This window comes from Loxodonta africana, chromosome 17 (genome assembly GCF_030014295.1).
Source record: "Loxodonta africana isolate mLoxAfr1 chromosome 17, mLoxAfr1.hap2, whole genome shotgun sequence".
In the NCBI taxonomy this organism is placed as follows: Eukaryota; Metazoa; Chordata; class Mammalia; order Proboscidea; family Elephantidae; genus Loxodonta; species Loxodonta africana.
Genome location: NC_087358.1, coordinates 80148781 through 80170500, shown reverse-complemented (window position 1 = coordinate 80170500; position 21720 = coordinate 80148781). Strand labels below are relative to the sequence as shown.

Sequence of the window (21720 nt, the reverse complement as noted above, 5' to 3'; positions counted from 1 at the left end):
AATGTGAAAACAGCTTTGTGGCTTTTATTGTCGTTGGTGGTGTTTGAAGCAACAGAGGAAATTCGAAATTAAATTCTAGTAAAGTATATATTATGGTGATGTACATGGTCTTAACTTTGAAAAATAAAAACACAAAGGAGGAAAACAAGGAATCTTGGGAAAACACCCCAGGTATTGAGAATAGGCCCATAGGTCCCCTTCTCTCTGCATGTCTGGTTTAGAACAATTTGGATATTTCACTGGCTCTAGGACTTACTCTGAATTCTAAATTACTTGAGGTAAATGTGTGGCTTGAAGCAATAAGTACATTTTTTTTTTTTTTTTTTTTAGGCTTGATGTATTACCTGCAAACCTACCCTGCTTATTCCTAAATCCCAGGACAAAGTCAGATCTAGGAGTACAGTAGCTCAGGGTCTCTGACTTTTCTGAAAGCTAAATCTGATATTTGAAGTTGAAGTCTAAGGTCCCATGCCAAACATGAGTTTTAAATCTGCCAACTTCTATGACATGATGAAGTCTAAGGAATCAAACATATCACATCTTTAATTTTGCACTATCCTTTCAGTCCGCAAGAAGAGGCACAAACTTATGGAGCTTCCTGAAATCTTTCTCAAACTAAAGGGTTTCAGGAGCGACAGAAGCACCAGTCCCTAACCCCTGTATCTTCACACTTCTTGCTTTGTCTATTTGTGTTCTGCGAGGCAATTATTAAAGGCACGGAAGGCCTTGGAAGACAGAGCCCAGCTCAGTCACTAGCTGTGTAATGGGCTGGTCTCAGTTTCCTCATCTGTATATGGGGGATAAGAATATTTGCTACTTCTGGGGGTTGTTATCAGCAGTACATATATGTTAATACATGTACAGCAAGCAGAACAGTGACTAGCACTGTAGTTGCTATTATTCCTTATTTTGGATGTATAGTGATCAGAAACTGAGTTTCATAACATTATATCCTTTTTGGTCAATGCTGAACCATATATAATTTCTCTAATCCACAGAGGTACCTTTTAAAGTAAAATGAGCTAAGTATTTTTCCACTGATTTGAAATAAATGCTAATTGCATGTGATGAGGAAACCACTCTCTATTTCCATGCTAGCTTAAATAGATGCAAGAAATATAATTTATACTTTAAGAAGCTGCCAGTACTGCTTTTATATCAGGTGACAACAGTCCTTTTAAGTAGTTTAACAAATGAATGTAGTATAGTTAAATTATCTTGTAAACAACAGAAGAAACGGTAATCAACAATGTTCAAGTTACTCCATAGGAAAAACTGCATATCTATAGGTGCTGATAAAATTAATAATTATTTATGAGTGCCTTTAATTTTAAAGAAATACATACGGTCACCAGGGAGAGAAGGGGAAAACTACTAGGTTTTTGTACCTCTTTTGAGTTGACAACAATATTGAATTGATTGAAAATGTTAGAATTAGACTTTGCTTAGATTTTTTGAATAAATTCATTTCATCCAGACACAATGAGCATGCAATCATCCTGCTTTCTTTAAGGTGCTTAAACTATCTTAATTTACTGCTATTTCTTTCTAGCAAGGAGAGACTTTTGTCAATTTTGAAATTCAGTTATTCTATAAAGGCTCATATTTATACTCATAAGCGTTTGAACCTAAATTGGTCATTTGTTTTTGAACTGGAGACACAACTTTTTCTGTCAAAGTTTCATTAAAAATCATCAGTCATCACAATTCATCAAGACAAACATTTCTTGTACTAACTGAAAGGAAACACTGGGGCAACCTAAAACTCTGTATAAAGTACAGGCAGTCCCCGGGTTACAAATGTCCACCTTCCGGACAGCTTGTACCATCCCTTATCGTTATTTGAACTTTCCCTCAGTTTGAAATGATTGAACCAACCCCCACTTTTGACAAATTCTTCATCACAATCACCGTCGCTTGCTGCCCGTGCAGCTTTTAAATCATTGAAAACGCTTCCTTGCACTATACCAACACCTAAACCCACTGCTGTTGAGTCAATTCCAACTCCCAGTGACCCTGAGGTGACCCTGTAGGATGGAGTAGGGCTGTCCCATAGGGTTTCCACTGTTGTAAATCTTTAAGGAAGCAGACCGCCACATCTTTCTCCCCTAGAGTGGCTGTCGAGTTCGAACTGCCAATCTTTGGGTTAGCAGTTGAGTGCTTAACCACTGCACCACCAGGGCTACTCTTTCTTGCACTAAAGTAAGCTAAAAAATAACTGTATGCATCTGTTTAGACTTATCTACAAATTCAACTTAAAGACTAAAGACACAGTTAGAAATGGATCTGTTGGTAACCTGAGGACTGCCTGTATACGTGGCCTTAATGTTGGGAGAGAGATTGGTCATAACTTCATGAGAAGCAGCTTGCTTGCTTTAATTCTGTATTATAATGATTTATATCTTCTTAAGAAATAATTTGGAAATATTTGCATTTTAAAACCAAACTGTCAGCCTGGGATAAAACTCTTTGGTAAGTAACCATTTCTAGACACCCTAAAAAATTACAAAAAGCTCTAATATTTCAGCTACATTGTTTTTTGCATATAAAAATATGACAGGAGTCAACTACCACATGAAATAAATTGTATCTGTTTTAATTGAAAAAGATAGCTAAAAATTTTCTGTGGGTTATTGGCACAGTACAAGAATACAAGGTACATTTATTTATTAACAAAAACATTGTAAAACCAATTGTGAAAGCAGAAGCAGGCTGTAAAACACAAGGGTTTTTGATAGCATTTTCCTTATTTAAACATGTTACAAGTTAATATGCCACAGCTGATAAATGCTACAAAGTGTGAGTTAACATTTGCTCATTTAATTTGAAACATATCCCTCTGCCCAGAGCACTATGGAAAATATGTATATGTACGGTAACCCTTCCTTCATCAAGCATCACAACCTTGTCGTCACGTAATCTCCATGGGTGACTGTTTCTGTGAGGGACAAGTCATAGTCTGTGCTAGAGTCCTCCTCCTTGGTGTGCTTCTCCTTTGGTATGATGGGGACAGTGTCCTCCACCACCACCCTCTCTGACTTGAAGGAACACACTCTTTTGCCTACCTGCACAGCCAATGTGTCCGTATTCCTTTCTCTGTGGTCCACTAACACACACTGTTCACTGAGACCGGGAATGTTCAAGTCATTCCTGGAAACTAATGCTCGGGATTCCAGTTGAATATTTCTCTCAGAGGGTCCACCTTCAGCCTGTTGACGAGCAACTTCTTCTGAAACAGAGAAGATTTGGCTTGCATTTAGCTCAGCAGCGTTTTGTTTTGATCGTCTATGAAATAACCCAAAGTTTTTGATATCTGTCACAAAATTCGCTTTCCTTTGCTTCTCCCTTGGGGCCTCCTGCATCCCCAGGGCAGAGCCATTGCTTATGTTATGTCTTTCAGAGGTGATTGCTGCTGACCTCGGATGAATCAGAGTTGTTAGATCAAAGAGACTGAAATTCTTTTTCTTGTCCTTACTGGTGCCTTCATTGTCACTTTTTTCATCTGAGTCTGCAGAATTGGGAGACTCCTTTGCACCATTAGCAGATTGCACAGTGGAAAGTTTGCTTCCTCTTAGTAATCCCAGAACTTCAAAACGAAAGCTAGAAATGTCTTGTTTGAGCTCCTAAAGAAATTTAAAATAATAATAATTAGTTCGTGACTTAAATAAATGAACATGAGAAAACATCCTTTTCTCATTTCACATATGGGTCTGACATATTTACATTCATTTTTAAGAACTTAGAGTATGTTCTACTGGGGATCCGTTTAGAGTCCCTGCTGGTGCAATGATTAACACACTCAGCTGCTAACCGAAAGGTCGGTGGTTCCAGTATACTCAGAGGCACCTTGGAAGAAAGGCCTGGTGATCTATTTCCAAACCACCAGCCATTGGAAATCCTATGGAGTACAGTTCTACTCTCACACACATGGGGGCGCCACGAGTCAAAGTCAACTCAATGGCAACTGATAAGGTAACCTGATGGTGGCCTTCATGGCGGCCTGCCTCCAACCAATCTCCCATGTCTCTCTCAAAGTAACACAAATTCTTTAACTTCGAAAGTTGGATTTTGTGGCTGAAAAGCATACTTTGCATTGTAGTCAACTTTCAATTTGTGCTTTAATTTTTGCAATTTATCTACCTACTTACCTACCTGGCTGCCTTTCTCTGTCGAAGGTCTCCTAGAGAGTTTTATTTTTATTTTATTTTTTGCCAATAAGATCTTATTGACTTTATTCATTCTTCTAAAATCTCTAAACACTCATGGAGAATAAAATTAATTTGATTTATGTGATTTTAGCATATACTATTTCTACCTGTCCCCTCTGACAGAATGAAACAAAAAAGCTCAAGACAAAGACTGACTTAAGTTACATTTAAACTCACTCTTTAATCCCTGCTACCAAAGCAGTGCCATGCACACAAAGGGGCTTTTTGCTTTGCTAGCATGTTGCTTACTAAATATCTTGGATTTAGAAATCAGGATGAGATTTCAAAAAAACAAAGCTCACTCGGGAGAGACTTGCTGGGATCAGCAAGTCAGAATGTCTCAAGGCACTAGGATTTTCTCGCACCAAGTCAGTCCTTTGACAGTTTAGATTAAGTAAATTTGACAACAATTTATTTTCAGAAGAAATTTAATCTGTTGTAGGTTTTTTTTTTTACAATTCAGTAGAGGTTTAATTTAAAATCTGAGAGAGTGCAGGCTTGCTGGAGCACAGCACCAGGCTGAGCTCCTAGCTCTGAGTTGATATGTGCTGTCTCTGATTCCACACTTGGCTGGGTCTGCCTCTGGCCAGGTTGCAGCGGAGAAAAGGGTTACCTTAAAGTTCTCTTCTGTAAGGCCTTCCTCGGTTTTAGCATCTCGAATCATTGCGGCAACATATCGCTTCACCAGGTTCCTCATCACTTCCTAAGGCATTTTAAAATAACAGTGTTGACATTCAGTGTGTGAATGTGATTTATCTCTTGAGCCAGTTCTGAAGAGGAGACTGTATTTTATTTTAATACTGTTGTGCATTGAATTGCGTCCTCCAGAATTCTAAACCCTATACCTGCGGCGTGGCTGTCATTCTGTTTGGGAACAGGGTTTTCTTTGTTATGTTAATGAGGTCATATCAGTGCAGGTGGTGGCCAGACTCAGGTCACTTCCAAGTGATATGAAAAGTAGCCCAGACACAGAGACAAAGGAGCCCTGGTGGCACAATGGTTAAGCTGCTAACCCAAAGGTCAGCAGTCCCAACCCACCAGCTGCTCCATGGGAGAAAGATGTGGCAGTCGACTTCCATCAAGATTTCAGTCTTGGAAACCCTATGGGGCAGTTCTACTCTGTCCTATAGGGTAGCTATGAATCAGAATAGACTCAATCCCAATGGGTTTAGACATCGACACACACAAGCCCAAACAGAAGGTGTGGCGATAGAAATCACATTTGGACCACCAAGGAACAAAGGGACAGCAGAGTGCAGAATCTGAAAGAGACAAGGATCTTCTCCCAAGAGCCAGTGCCCTGAATTCAGACTTGTAGCCCTCTTGAGCTGTGAGAAAATAAATTTTTAACCTTTAAAACCACCCAATTATAATATTTCTTTTACAGAAGCACAAGGAAACTAAAACAAACACCAGATTTCAAAATAGAATGCAAGATGACTTACCTGGTATTGATGATGTCTTCTCAGGTTATCAGCAGCTCGCCTCTGAAAAGGAAAGAGACATTTGCTTATGGTTATAATGATATACTACTATCCTGAAAAAAGAAAAATTCATTGTTATTTTAATCAAGAATTTTTTTTTCCTCTTTTCCACGAAGGGGAAGTTCTGCTAGACAATGGATAATGGCTACAGAGTGCTACACATGGATATAAAGAATGGCTGAATACAAAATAAAGTGCCAATATGTAATCTATTACAGTTTTTAAGTGGGATTACTCAAATTCATATTATGGCCCTTGTAGACTTGTTTTCATTTTCTTCAGCTTCAACTTGAATTTGCGTATGAGCAATTGATGGTTTGTTTCAAAATCAGCCCCTGGTCTTGTTCCGACTGATAATACTGAGCTTCTCAATCGTTTCTTTCCACAGATGTAGTCTATTTGATTCCTGTGTATTCCATCTGGTGAGGTCCACGTGTATAGTTGCTATTTATGTTGGTGGAAAAAGGTATTTACAATGAAGAAGTCATTGGTCTCGCAAAATTCTATCATGTGACTTCCAGCTTAATTTCTATCGCCAAAGCCATATTTTCTAGCTACCGATATTTCTTATTTGTTTCCAACTTCCACATTCCAATCACTGGTAATTATCAATACATCTTGATTGCATGTTTGACCAATTTCAGACTGCAGAAGATTTTTTGACTAAAAAATCCTCAATGTCTTCATCTTTGTCATTAGAGGTTGGTGCGTACATTTCAATAATAGTTGTATTAACTGGTCTTCCAGAGCATTGTACTTCAGGATAGATCTTGAAAGGTTCTTTTTGATGATGAATGTGATGCCATTCCTCTTCAATTTGTCATTCCTGGCATAACAGACCATATAATTTTAAGATTGAAAATGTTCAGTACCAGCCCATTTCAGCCTAGGATATTGATCTTTTTGTGTCCCATTTCATTTTTGATGACTTCCAATTTTCCTGGATTCATACTCCATACATTCTATGTTCTGATTATCAATGGATGTTTCTAGCTGGTTATTCTCACATTGTGTCGTGCCACTTCAGCAAATGAAGGTCTCGAAGGTTTGATTCCATCCACGTCATTAAGGTTGGCTCTACTTTGAGGGGGCAGTTCTTCCCCAGTTACATTTTGAGTGCCTTCCAGCCTGAGGGACTCATCTTCTAACACTATATCAGATAATGTTCTGCTGCTATTCACCTCAACATAAAGAAAACAAAAAACCCCACCACTGGACCAATAAGCAACATCATGATAAATGACAAGAATACTGAAGTTGTCAAGGATTTCATTTTACTTGACTCCATAATCAATGCCCATGGAAATAGCAGTCAAGAAATTAAGGACATATTGCCTTGGGCAAATCTGCTACAAAAGACCTCTTTAAAGGGTTAAAAAGCAAAGATGTCACTTTCAGGACTAATGTGCTCCTGATTCAAGCCATGGTGTTTTCAATCGCCTCACATGCATGTGAAAGTTGGGCAATGAATAAGGAAGACCGAAGAAGAATGGATGTCTTTGAATTATGGTGTTAGCGAAGAATATTGAGTACACCACGGCCTGCCAGAGGAACAAACAAATCTCTATTGGGAGGTGTATAGCCAGAATGCTCCTTAGAAGAGTGGATGGTGAGACTTTGTCTCAGGCCCTGGAGAAGGACATCATGCTTGGTACGGCAGAGTGTCAGTGAAAGAGAAGAAGACCCTCAGCAAGTTGGATTGACACAGTGGGTGCAACAATGGGCTGCAGCATAGCAAAGGCTGTGAGGACAGTGCAGGATCAGGCAGTGTTTCACTCTATTGTACACAGAGTCGCTATGAGTTGGAACCGACTTGACAGTATCTAACAACAACAACAATGGTTTTCAAAACATAGAGTAAGTTAACAGTGGTGGAAATGTTCTTCTTCTAATATAGGCTGATGTAGAATTAATTAATTATAGCTGGTATACACACAAAATCACCTGAAACAATACTATGAGATGGAGATGGGACATATCAAACTAAAAAAACAAAAACAAAAACAAAAGAAATAACTCTCGAAGAATAAAACTTAATAGCAAATGCCTTACTTTGATCTTAAAGTTTTTCTTATCCATGAAACCAAGTATTAACCATAAAAAGCCTGACTCAAACTACAAAGGCCTGCCAGAAACTGTACAACAATGTCCATTTGTCTTATCCTGCTAGAAAAGGATAGCGTCAAACCTTCTAATTGAAATCTGAAAAAGTCTCATGGCTACAGGTGGGTGGAGGGCCAAATTATGAGCAAGCAGACCAGAAGTAACCTGATATCAGTCAATCTTAGTAAAGGGGAAGGCAGGGTTCAATCACCACATGAAGATAAGCCAATGGTTGATCTTATAATATATTTCTCCCTACTATTTTATAAGCCTCATTGTACCTAGCTCCTTGCAGCCATTTGCTTTTTCTGGAATCAAAATGCATATAGAATAACTGCTCAGAATAAACCTTGTGTTCAAATTTTGGTGAATTTTTATTAGTTTTAAAATAACAAATAAAAATAAAAAGCAGATAAGTTAAAAAGCTAGCACTATAACAATATGAAGGCCTTCATAAAATCAACATAGCCAAATTAAGAATTTAGCCATGATACACCATGTAAACTATGACCTTGTAAGATAATAAACCCCCCAACACTAATTACAATCAAATGTATTTTAAGAGAGAATTCTTTTTTTGATTAGATAGTTGGACTTAACAAAACAAAAAGATTATGTTCAGATTAGGGGGGCGGGGCCAAGATGGCTGACTAGGTAGACGCTACCTTAGATCCCTCTTGCAGCAAAGATTCGGAAAAACAAGTGAATTGATCACATAAATGACAATCTACGAACCCTGACCAACAAACACAGATTTAAAGAGTTGACCTGAGTGACAGAGACCGAGAACGAACAACCACGGGGAAGCAGCGACTGTTTTCGGAGCCTGAAGCCAGCGTCCCAGTCAGAAAACCTTGGCGCTGGGCTTTGGACTGGGCGCAGGGGTGCTAAGCACGGCATCCTGAGACGGCACAATCACGGGGCGCAGCCCTAACCCCCTGAACTGACCTCGGGGAAGCCCAGCCAGTGCACGCAGGCAGCGCAGCAGCGCGGCTGACAGGAGAAGAAGTCACCAGAAGGCAGCGACTGGTTTTGAAGCCGGGAGTGCGGCGTCCCTGCCGGGGAACTTTGGTGCTGGGCTTTGGACTGGAGCGGAGGAACTAACCGCGGCTTCTGAGTCAGCGCACGCAGGGAACACGGGTCTGACCCTCGGGGGCAATCTCTACCCAGCCAGCGCACACGGTCGACGACGCACCCCTCGGGAATCTCAGATAAAACAGTCATCCCAACCAAAATAAGTAACTTTGTCTATATTCCGGGGTGCTACTCTCTCCTATTTATCTGAACCCTCCCCTCCCCTTCCCAGGCGGCTTCATTAACATTGGAATTTCCAGAACCAGAAAGTAAACTGCTCTGCGGTTTTCCTTTCTTTCGTTTTGTTTTTGTCTTTTCTTAACCCATTCTCCTGGCCTGAGAGAAGCAACTACAAAAAACCCAGGGACCAAAAATCCTTCCCTAATTGGACTAAAAACACAGAACCAGCTCCAGCCAAGCATATGTGATTCACAGTCTCGGGCTTTCATCCCTACAGGGAACAAGGCGGCTATTATAAGGCAAAGGCATTTCTGATAGGGATTTGACTGCAATTGTTTTAGCGGATTTACTGGAAAGACAAATTTCCCAGGTCTGATATCTCTGTGTATTCAACAGAGCCCTCACTGACCCACAACAGGGAACTGAGGGCTGAAGCTCCCCCCAGACCACCTAGCCTCCTGCCTTAGGGGTCTAAGGAGGGTGACACCTACCAATCTGTAGAGGTACTTGCATTGGGGGCCTAACGTACAGCTGCAGAGCCTACCCACCAAGGTGCTTTAGGAATAGAGACACACTTACCTTACTGACACTTGGGGGAAGCCTGTCAGCATCCTGCCACCCCCCTGGAGTGTGAACCCCAGCTGCTACTAGAATCTGGTGCACACAACTATCACCACTACTTCTCGAGGTGGATAGCTGACAATCTGCATCACACACTTGATGACCCAAAATCAGATTCTACTCAAGAATAGTGAATGGACTCAGGCTTATATATCTGGTAACAGCCCAAACCAGCTCGTGATAGGACATAAGTGAGTCAAGGGCTACAACACTCAAGACAGCACAATCTAGTAGCCCATCTATGTATATTGAAAGAAAACAAAACAAGATAAGACTCGGTGAGCAAATATAGAATAAATCACTACAATATCTTAGTGATGGCTTGGAGACAGCAGTCGATATAAAACCACATAAAGAAGCAGACCATGACTGCTTATATAACCCCCCAAACAAAAGAATCAAAATCTTTCCCAAATGAAGATACTATCCTGGAATTACCAGATACAGAATATAAAAACCTAATTTACAGAATGCTTCAAGACATCAGGGATGACCTCAGAAATGAAATAAGGCAATCTACAGAAAAAGCCAAGGAACACACTGATAAAGCAGTTGAAGAACTCAAAAAGATTATTCAAGAACATAGTGGAAAAATTAACAAGTTGCAAGAATCCATAGAGAGACAGCATTCAGAAATCCAAAAGAGTAACAATAAAATTACAGAATTAGACAACGCAATAGAAAGTCAAAGGAGCAGACTCGAGCAATTAGGATGCAGACTGGGAGATCTGGAGGACCAGGGAATTAACAACAACATAGCCAAAAAAAAAAAAAAAATCAGATAAAAGAATTAAAAAAAATGAAGAAACTCTAAGAATCATGTGGGAATCTATCAAGAAGAATAACTTGCGTGTGATTGGAGTCCCAGAACAGGGAGGGACAACAGAAAACACAGAGAGAATAGTTGAAGATCTGTTGGCAGAAAACTTCCCTGACATCATGAAAGACGAAAGGATATCTATCCAAGACGCTCATCGAACCCCATTTAAGATTGATCCAAAAAGAAAAACACCAAGACATATTATCATCAAACTTGCCAAAACCAAAGATAAAGAGAAAATTTCAAAAGCAGCCAGGGATAAAAGAAAGGTCTCCTACAAGGGAGAATCAATAAGAATAAGTTCAGACTACTCAGCAGAAACCACGCAGGCAAGGAGGCAATGGGATGACATATACAGAGCACTGAAGGAGGAAAACTGTCAGCCAAGGATCATATGTCCAGCAAAACTCTCTCTGCAATATGAAGGTGAAATTAAGACAGTTACAGATAAACACAAGCTTAGAGAATTTGCAAAAACCAAACCAAAGCTACAAGAAATACTAAAGGAAGTTGTTTGGTCAGAAAACCAATAATATCAGATACCAGCACAACACAAGCTCACAGAACAGAGCACCCTGATATCAACTCAAATAGGGAAATCACAAAAACAAAATAAGATTAATTAAAAAAAAATGTTTTTTAAATGCTCTAAACAGGGAATCATTGAAGTCAATATGTAAAAGATCACATTAATCAAAAAGAGGGACTAAACACCGGTGGCATAGAACTGCCATATGGAGAGGGATACAAGGTGATATAGGACAATATAAGTTAGGTTTTTACTTAGAAAAATAGGGGTAAATATTAAGGTAACCACAAAGAGGTATAGCAACTCCATAACTCAAAATAAAAACCAAGGAAAAATGTAACGACTCAGCAAACATAAAGTCAAATATTATGAAAATGGGGAACACACAAGTTACAAAGAAAAACTTCTCAGCACAAAAAAGTAAGTGGAAAAATGAAATTGTCAACAACACACACAAAAAGGCATCAAAATGACATCACTAAACACATACTTATCTATAATTACACTGAATGTAAATGGACTAAACACACCAATAAAGAGACAGAGAGTCTCGGACTGGTTAAAGAAACATGACCCGTCTATATGCTGCCTACTAGAGACACACCTTAGACTTAGAGACAAACTAAAACTCAAAGGATGGAAAAAAATATATCAAGCAAACAATAAGCAAAAAAGAGCAGGAGTACCAATATTAATTTTGGACAAAACAGACTTTAAAGTTAAATCCATCACAAAGGATAAAGAAGGACACTAAATAATGATAAAAGGGACAAGTGACCAGGAAGATATAACCATATAAATATTTATGCACCCAATGACAGGGCTGCAAGATACATAAAATGAATTTTAACAGAACTCAAAACTGAGACACCTCCACAATTACAGTAGGAGATTTCAACACACCACTTTCAGAGAAGGACAGGACATCCAGTAAGAAGCTCAATAGAGACACGGAAGACCTAATTACAACAATCAACCAACTTGACCTCATTGACTTATACAGAACTCTCCACCCAACTGCTGCAAAGTATACTTTTTTTTCTAGTGCACATGGAACATTCTCTGGAATAGATCACATATTAGGTCATAAAACAAACCTTTGCAGAATCCAAAACATCGAAATATTACAAAGCATCTTCTCAGACCATAAGGCCATAAAAGTGGAAATCAATAACAGAAAAATTAGGGAAAAAAATCAAACACTTGGAAACTGTACAATACCCTGCTGAAAAAGACTGGGTTATAGAAGACATTAAGGAGGGAATAAAGAAATTCATAGAATGCAACGAGAATGAAAATACTTCCTATCAAAACCTCTGGGACACAGCAAAAGCAGTGCTCAGAGGCCAATTTATATCGATAAATGCACACATACAAAAAGAAGAAAGAGCCCAAATCAGAGAACTGTCTCTACAACTTGAACAAATAGAAAGTGAGCAACAAAAGAACCCATCAGGCACCAGAAGAAAACAAATAATAAAAATTAGAGCTGAACTAAATGAATTAGAGAACAGAAAAACAATTGAAAGAATTAACAAAGCCAAAAGCTGGTTCTTTGAAAAAATTAACAAAATTGATAAACCATTGGCCAGACTGATTAAGAAATACAGGAAACAAATAACCCGAATAAGAAACGAGATGGGCCACATCACAACAGACCCAACTGAAATTAAAAGAATCATATCAGATTATTGCGAAAAATTGTACTCTAACTAATTTGCAAACCTAGAAGAAATGGATGAATTCCTGGAAAAACACTACCTACCTAAACTAACACAATCAGAAGTAGAACAACTAAATAGACTCATAACAAAAAAAGAGATCGAAACAGTAATCAAAAAACTCCCAACAAAAAAAGCCCTGGCCCAGATGGCTTTACTGCAGAGTTTTACCAAACTTTCAGAGAAGAGTTAACACCACTACTATTAAAGGTATTTCAAAGCATAGAAAATGACAGAATACTAACTCATTCTATGAAGCCACCATCTCCCTGATACCAAAACCAGGTAAACACATCACAAAAAAAGAAAATTACAGGCCTATATCCCTCATGAACATAGATGCAAAAATCTTCAACAAAATTCTAGCCAATAGAATTCAACAACATATCAAAAAAACAATCCAGCACAACCAAGTGGGATTTATACCAGGTATGCAAGGCTGGTTTAATATTGGAAAAACCATTAATGTAATCCACCATATAAATAAAAGACAAAAAGCACATGATCTTATCAATTGATGCAGAAAAGGCATTTGACAAAGTCCGACACCCATTCATGACAAAAACTCTCAGCAAAATAGGAATTGAAGGAAAATTCCTCAACATAATAAAGGGCATCTGTACAAAGCCAACAGCCAACATCACTCTAAATGGAGAGAGCTTGAAAGCATTTCCCTTGAGACTGGGAACCAGACAAGGTTGCCCTTTATCACCGCTGTTATTCAACATTGTGTTAGAGGTACTAGCCAGAGCAATTAGGCTAGACAAAGAAATAAAGGCCATCCGGATTGGCAAGGAGGTAGTAAAATTATCTCTATTTGCAGATGACATGATCTTATACACAGAAAACCCTAAGGAATCTTCCAGAAAACTACTGAAACTAATAGAAGAGTTTGGCAGAGTCTCAGGTTATAAGATAAACAGACAAAAATCACTTGGATTCCTCTACATCAACAAAAAGAACATCGAAGAGGAAATCACCAAATCAATACCATTCACAGTAGCCCCCAAGAAGATAAAATACTTAGAAATAATTCTTACCAAAGATGTAAAAGCCCTATTTAAAGAAAACTACAAGGTACTACTACAAGAAACTAAAAAGGACCTACTTAAGTGGAAAAACATACCTAGCTCATGGATAGGAAGACTTAACATAGTAAAAATGTCTATTCTACCAAAAGCCATCTATACATACAATGCACTTCCGATCCAAATTACAATGACATTTTTTAATGTGATGGAGAAACAAATCAGCAACTTCATATGGAAGGGAAAGAAGCCTCAGATAAGTAAAGCATTACTGAAAAAGAAGAAGAAAGTGGGAGGCCTCACTCTGCCTGATTTTAGAACCTATTATACAGCCACAGTAGTCAAAACAGCCTGGTACTGGTACAACAGGCACATAGACCAATGGAACAGAATTGAGAACCCAGATATAAATCCATCCACATATGAGCAGCTGATATTTGACAAAGCCCCAGTGTCAGTTAATTGGGGAAAAAATAGTCTTTTTAACAAATGGTGCTGGCATAACTGGATATCCATTTGCAAAAAAATGAAACTGGACCCATACCTTACACCATGCACAAAAACTAACTCCAAGTGGATCAAAGACCTAAACATAAAGACTAAAACGATAAAGATCATGGAAGAAAAAATAGGGACAACGTTAGGAGCCCTAATACAAGGCATAAACAGAATACAAAACATTACCAAAAATGACGAAGAGAAACCAGATAACTGGGAGCTCCTAAAACTCAAACACCTATGCTCATCTAAAGACTTCACCAAAAGAGTAAAAAGACCACCTACAGACTGGGAAAGAATTTTCAGCTATCACATTCTGACCAGCGCCTGATCTCTAAAATCTACATGATTCTGTTAAAACTCAACCACAAAAAGACAAATAACCCAATCAAGAGGTGGGCAAACGATATGAACATGCACTTCACTAAAGAAGATATTCAGGCAGCTAACAGATACATGAGAAAATGCTCTCGATCATTAGCCATTAGAGAAATGCAGATTAAAACTACGATGAGGGGGAGGGGGGCCAAGATGGCGGACTAGGTGGACGCTCCCGCGGATCCCTCTTGCAACAAAGACTCGGAAAAACAAGGGAATCGATCACATACATAACAATCTATGAACTCTGAACAACAAGCACAGACTTAGAGACGGAGGACGAACAAATACGGGCAGACAGCGACTGTTTTCAGAACTAGGAGCCAGCGCACCAGCTGACTACTTGGAAAATCTAGTTTCCCAGTGATGGCTCGGAGACAGCAATCCATATCAAACCACATAAAGAAACAGACCATGACAGCTTCTCCAACCCCCCAAACAAAAGAATCAAAATCTTTCCCAAATGAAGATACAATCCTGGAATTATCAGATACAGAATATAAAAAGCTAATTTACAGAATGCTTAAAGATATCACAAATGAAATTAGGATAAATGCAGAAAAAGCCAAGGAACACACTGATAAAACTGTTGAAGAACTCAAAAAGATTATTCAAGAACATAGTGGAAAAATTAACAAGTTGCAAGAATCCATAGAGAGACAGCATGTAGAAATCCAAAAGATTAACAATAAAATTACAGAATTAGACAACGCAATAGAAAGTCAGAGGAGCAGACTCGAGCAATTAGAATGTAGACTGGGACTTCTGGAGGACCAGGGAAACAACACCAACATAGCTGGAAAAAAATCAGATAAAAGAATTAAAAAAAATGAAGAAACCCTAAGAATCATGTGGGACTCTATCAAGAAGAATAACTTACGAGTAATTGGAGTCCCAGAACAGGGAGGGGGGACAGAAAACACAGAGAAAATAGTTGAAGAACTCCTGACACAAAACTTCCCTGACATCATGAAAGAAGAAAGGATATCTATCCAAGATGCTCATCGAACCCCATTTAAGATTGATCCAAAAAGAAAAACACCAAGACATATTATCATCAAACTTGCCAAAACCAAAGACAAACAGAAAATTTTAAAAGCAGCCAGGGAGAAAAGAAAGGTTTCCTTCAAGGGAGAATCAATAAGAATAAGTTCAGACTACTCAGCAGAAACCATGCAGGCAAGAAGGGAATGGGACGACATATACGGAGCACTAAACGAGAAAAACTGCCAACCAAGGATCATCTATCCAGCAAAACTCTCTCTGAAATATGAAGGAGAAATTAAGATATTTACAGATAAACACAAGTTTAGAGAATTTGCAAAAACTAAACCAAGACTGCAAGAAATGCTAAAGGAGATTGTTTGGCCTGATGACCAATAATATCAGGTACCAGCACAATACAATGTCACAAAACAGAACGTCCTGATATCAACGCAACTCAAACAGGGAAAGCACAAAAACAAACAAATTAAGACTAATTCTAAAAAATAAATAAATAAACAAAATAATACACACAACAGGAAATCATGGAAATCAATAGATAAACGATCAAAATAATCAAAAAGAGGGACTAAATATAGGAGGCATTGAACTGCCAGATGGAGAGTGATACAAGGCGAAATAGAAGGATACAAGTTAGGTTTTTACTTAGAAAAATAGGGGTAAATAAAAAGGTAACCACAAAAAGGAATATCAATTCCATAACTCAAGAAAAAAGCCAAGAAAAACGTAACGACTCAATAAACACAAAGTTAAACATTATGAAAATGAGGATCTCACAAGCTACTAAGAAAAACGTCTCAGCACAAAAAAGCATGTGGAAAAATGAAATGGCCAACAACACACATGAAAAGGCATCAAAATGACAGCACTAAAAACTTACTTATGTATAATTACGCTGAATGTAAATGGACTAAATGCACCAATAAAGAGACAGAGAGTCACGGACTGGATAAAAAAACACGATCCATCTATATGCTGCCTACAAGAGACACACCTTAGACTTAGAGACACAAACAAACTAAAACTCAAAGGATGGAAAAAAATATATCAAGCAAACAATAAGCAAAAAAGAAGAGGAGTAGCAATATTAATTTCTGACAAAATAGACTTTAGACTTAAATCCGCCACAAAGGATAAAGAAGGACACTATATAATGATAAAAGGGACAATTGATCAGGAAGACATAACCATATTAAATATTTACGCACCTAATGACAGGGCTGCAAGATACATAAATCAAATTTTAACAGAATTGAAAAGTGAGATAGACACTTCCACATATATAGTAGGAGACTTCAACACACCACTTTCGGAGAAGGACAGGACATCCAGTAAGAAGCTCAATAGAGACACGGAAGACCTACTTACAGCAATCAACCAACTTGACCTCATTGACTTATACAGAACTCTCCACCCAACTGCTGCAAAATATACTTTTTTTTCTAGCGCACATGGAACATTCTCTAGAATAGACCACATATTAGGGCATAAAACAAATCTTTCCAGAATCCAAAACATCGAAATATTACAAAGCATCTTCTCAGACCACAAGGCAATGAAGCTAGAAATCAATAACAGAAAAACTAGGGAAAAGAAATCAAATACTTGGAAAATGAACAATACCCTCCTGAAAAAAGACTGGGTTATAGAAGACATCAAGGAGGGAATAAGGAAATTCTTAGAAAGCAACGAGAATGAAAATACTTCCTATCAAAACCTCTGGGACACAGCAAAAGCAGTGCTCAGAGGCCAATTTATATCCATAAATGCACACATACAAAAAGAAGAAAGAGCCAAAATCAGAGAACTGTCCCGACAACTTGAGCAAATAGAAAGTGAGCAACAAAAGAATCCATCAGGCACCCGAAGAAAACAAATAATAAAAATTAGAGCTGAACTAAATGAATTAGAGAACAGAAAAACAATTGAAAGAATTAACAAAGCCAAAAGCTGGTTCTTTGAAAAAATTAACAAAATTGATAAACCATTGGCTAGACTGACTAAAGAAAAACAGGAAAGGAAACAAATAACCCGAATAAGAAACGAGAAGGACCACATCACAACAGAACCAAATGAAATCAAAAGAATCATATCAGATTACTACATAAAATTGTACTCTAACAAATTTGAAAACCTAGAAGAAATGGATAAATTCTTGGAACAACACTACTTACCTAAACTAACACATTCAGAAGTAGAACAACTAAATAGACCCATAACAAAAAAAGAGATTGAAACGGTAATCAAAAAACTCCCAACAAAAAAAAGTCCTGGCCCAGATGGCTTCACTGCAGAGTTCTACCAAACCTTCAGAGAAGACTTAACACCATTACTATTGAAGGTATTTCAAAGTATAGAAAAAGACGGAATACTACCCAACTCATTCTATGAAGCTACCATCTCCCTGATACCAAAACCAGGTAAAGACATTACAAAAAAAGAAAATTTTAGACCTATATCCCTCATGAACATAGATGCAAAAATCCTTAATAAAATTCTAGCCAATAGAATCCAACAACACATCAAAAAAATAATTCACCCTGATCAAGTGGGATTTATACCAGGTATGCAAGGCTGGTTTAATATCAGAAAAACCATTAATGTAATCCATCACATAAATAAAACAAAAGACAAAAACCACATGATCTTATCAATTGATGCAGAAAAGGCATTTGACAAAGTCCAACACCCATTTATGATAAAAACTCTCAGCAAAATAGGAATTGAAGGAAAATTCCTCAACATAATAAAGGGCATATATGCAAAGCCAACGGCCAATATCACTCTAAATGGAGAGAACCTGAAAGCATTTCCCTTGAGAACGGGAACCAGACAAGGATGCCCTTTATCACCGCTCTTATTCAACATCGTACTTGAAGTCCTAGCCAGGGCAATTAGGCTAGACAAAGAAATAAAGGGTATCCAGATTGGTAAGGAGGAAGTAAAGCTATCACTATTTCAGATGACATGATCGTATACATGGAAAACCCTAAGAAATCCTCCAGAAAACTACTGAAACTAATAGAAGAGTTTGGAAGAGTCTCAGGATATAAAATAAACATACAAAAATCACTTGGATTCCTCTACATCAACAAAAAGAACACCGAAGAGGAAATAACCAAATCAATACCATTCACAGTAGCCCCCAAGAAGATAAAATACTTAGGAATAAATCTTACCAAGGATGTAAAAGACCTATACAAAGAAAACTATAAAACTCTGCTACAAGAAATTCAAAAGGACACGCTTAAATGGAAAAACATACCCTGCTCATGGATAGGAAGACTCAACATAGTAAAAATGTCTATTCTACCAAAAGCCATTTATACATACAACGCACTTCCAATCCAAATACCAATGTCATACTTTAAGGGAATAGAGAAACAAATCACTAATTTCATATGGAAAGGAAAGAACCCCCGGATAAGCAAAACATTACTGAAAAAGAAGAAGAAAGTGGGAGGCCTCACCCTACCTGATTTCAGAACCTATTATATAGCTACAGTAGTCAAAACAGCCTGGTACTGGTACAACAACAGGCACATAGACCAATGGAACAGAATTGAGAATCCAGATATAAATCCATCCACGTATGAGCAGCTGATATTTGACAAAGGACCAGTGTCAGTCAATTGGGGAAATAATAGTCTTTTTAACAAATGGTGCTGGCATACCTGGATATCCATTTGCAAAAGAATGAAACAGGACCCATACCTCACACCATGCACAAAAACTAACTCCAAGTGGATCAAAGACCTAAACATAAAGACTAAAACGATAAAAATCTTGGAAGAAAAAATAGGATCTACCCTAGGAGCCCTAATACAGGGCATAAACAGAATACAAAACATTATCAAAAATGATGAAGAGAAACCCGATAACTGGGAGCTCCTAAAAATCAAACACCTATGCTCATCTAAAGACTTCACCAAAAGAGTAAAAAGACCACCTACAGACTGGGAAAGAATATTCAGCTATGACATCTCAGACCAGCGCCTGATCTCTAAAATCTACATGATTCTGTCAAAACTCAACCACAAAAAGACAAACAACCCAATCAAGAAGTGGGCAAAGGATATGAACACACATTTCACTAAGGAAGATATTCAGGCAGCCAACAGATACATGAGAAAATGCTCTCGATCATTAGTCATTAGAGAAATGCAAATTAAAACTACGATGAGATTCCATCTGACACCAACTAGACTGGCATTAATTCAAAAATCACAAAATAATAAATGTTGGAGAGGCTGCGGAGAGACTGGAACTCTCATACACTGCTGGTGGGATTGTAAAATGGTACAACCACTTTGGAAATCCATCTGGCGTTATCTTAAACAGTTAGAAATAGAACTACCATACAACCCAGAAATCCCACTCCTCGGAATATACCCTAAAAATACAAGACCCTTCACACAAACAGATATATGCACACCCATGTTTATTGCAGCTCTGTTTACAATAGCAAAAAGCTGGAAGCAACCAAGATGTCCATCAACGTATGAATGGGTAAATAAATTGTGGTATATTCACACAATGGAATACTACGCATCGATAAAGAACAGTGACGAATCTCTGAAACATTTCATAACATGGAGGAATCTGGAAGGCATTATGCTGAGCGAAATGAGTCAGTTGCAAAAGGACAAATATTGTATAAGACCACTATTATAAGATCTTGAGAAATAGAAAAAACGGAAAAGAACACATACTTTTGTGGTTACAAAGGGGGGAGGGAGGGAGGGAGGGAGGGAGGGAGGGAGAGGGCTTTTTATTGATCAATCTGTAGATGGGAACTGCTTTGGGTGAAGGGAAAGACAACACTCAAAACAAGGAAGGTCAGCCTAATTGGACAGGATTAAAAGTAAAGAGGTTTCCGAGATAAAATGAAAGCTTCAAAGGATAGCGAAGCAGGGGCTGGGGTCTGGGGAACTTGGTTTGAGAGGACTTCTAAATCAATGGGCAAAACAATTCTATTATGAAAACACTCTGCATCCCACTTTGAATTGTGGCACCTGGGGTCCTAAATGCCAACAAGCAGCCATCTAAAATACATTAATTGGTCTCAACCCACCGGGAGCAAAGACAAAGGAAGAACACCAAGGTCACACGACAACTAAGAACCCAAGAGACAGAAAGGGCCACTTGAACCAGAGACCTACAATATCCTGAGACCAGAAGAACAAGTTGGTGCCCGGCCACAATCGATGTCTGCCCTGTCAGGGAACACAACAGACAACTCCTGAGGGAGCGGGAGACCAATGGGATGCAGACCCCAAATTCTCATTAAAAGACCACACCTAATGGTATGATTGCGACTAGAGGAATCCCAGAGACAATGCTCCCCAGAACTTCTGATGGCACAGGACAGGAACCATCCCCGAAGACAAATCATCAGGCATGAAAAGGACTGGTCAGTGGGGGGAGAGAGATACTGATGAAGAGTGAGCTAATTAAATCAGGTGGACACGGGAGAGTGTGTTGGCAACTCTTGACTGGAGGGGGGATGGGAAGATAGAGAGAGAGGGAAGAAGGTAAAATTGGCACGAAACGAGAGACTGTAAGGGCTGACTCAATAGGGGGAGAGCAAGTGGGAGAAGGGAGTAAGATGTATGTAAACCTACATGTGACAGACTGATTGGAATGGTCAATGTTCACTTGAAGCTTAATAAAAATTAAAAAAAAAAAAAAAAAACTACGATGAGATTCCATCTCACTCCAACAAGGCTGGCATTAATCCAAAAAACACAAAATAATAAATGTTGGAGAGGCTGCGGAGAGATTGGAACTCTTATACACTGCTGGTGGGAATGTAAAATGGTACAACCATTTTGGAAATCTATCTGGCATTTTCTTAAAAAGTTAGAAATAGAACTACCATACAACCCAGAAATCCCACTCCTCGGAATATACCCTAGAGAAATAAGAGCCTTCACACAAACAGATAAATGCACACCCATGTTTATTGCAGCTCTGTTTACAATAGCAAAAGGCTGGAAACAACCAAGGTGTCCATCAACGGAGGAATGGTTAAATAAATTGCGGTATATTCACACAATGGAATACTACGC

General features: G+C 38.4%; 1 protein-coding gene across 6 annotated transcripts in view; it reads right to left on the bottom strand.

Annotated features, from left to right (window-relative positions):
• Positions 1-2368: 2368 nt before the first annotated feature.
• TRPC4 (transient receptor potential cation channel subfamily C member 4) overlaps positions 2369-21720 on the bottom strand; it is a 288851-nt gene continuing 269499 nt past the window's right edge. For 3 of the 6 annotated variants that reach the window (XM_023551371.2, XM_003412637.4, XM_023551372.2), the window contains 3 exons: positions 5654-5695; positions 4822-4911; positions 2369-3623 (listed from right to left, as the gene is read on the bottom strand). In XM_023551371.2, coding sequence (XP_023407139.1) covers positions 2898-3623; positions 4822-4911; positions 5654-5695 — 858 coding nt within the window. In that variant the 3' untranslated portion in view covers positions 2369-2897. The remainder of the gene's footprint in view (positions 3624-4821; positions 4912-5653; positions 5696-21720) is intronic. The other 3 variants (XM_010592656.3, XM_010592657.3, XM_003412639.4) reach the window with 2 other exon arrangements.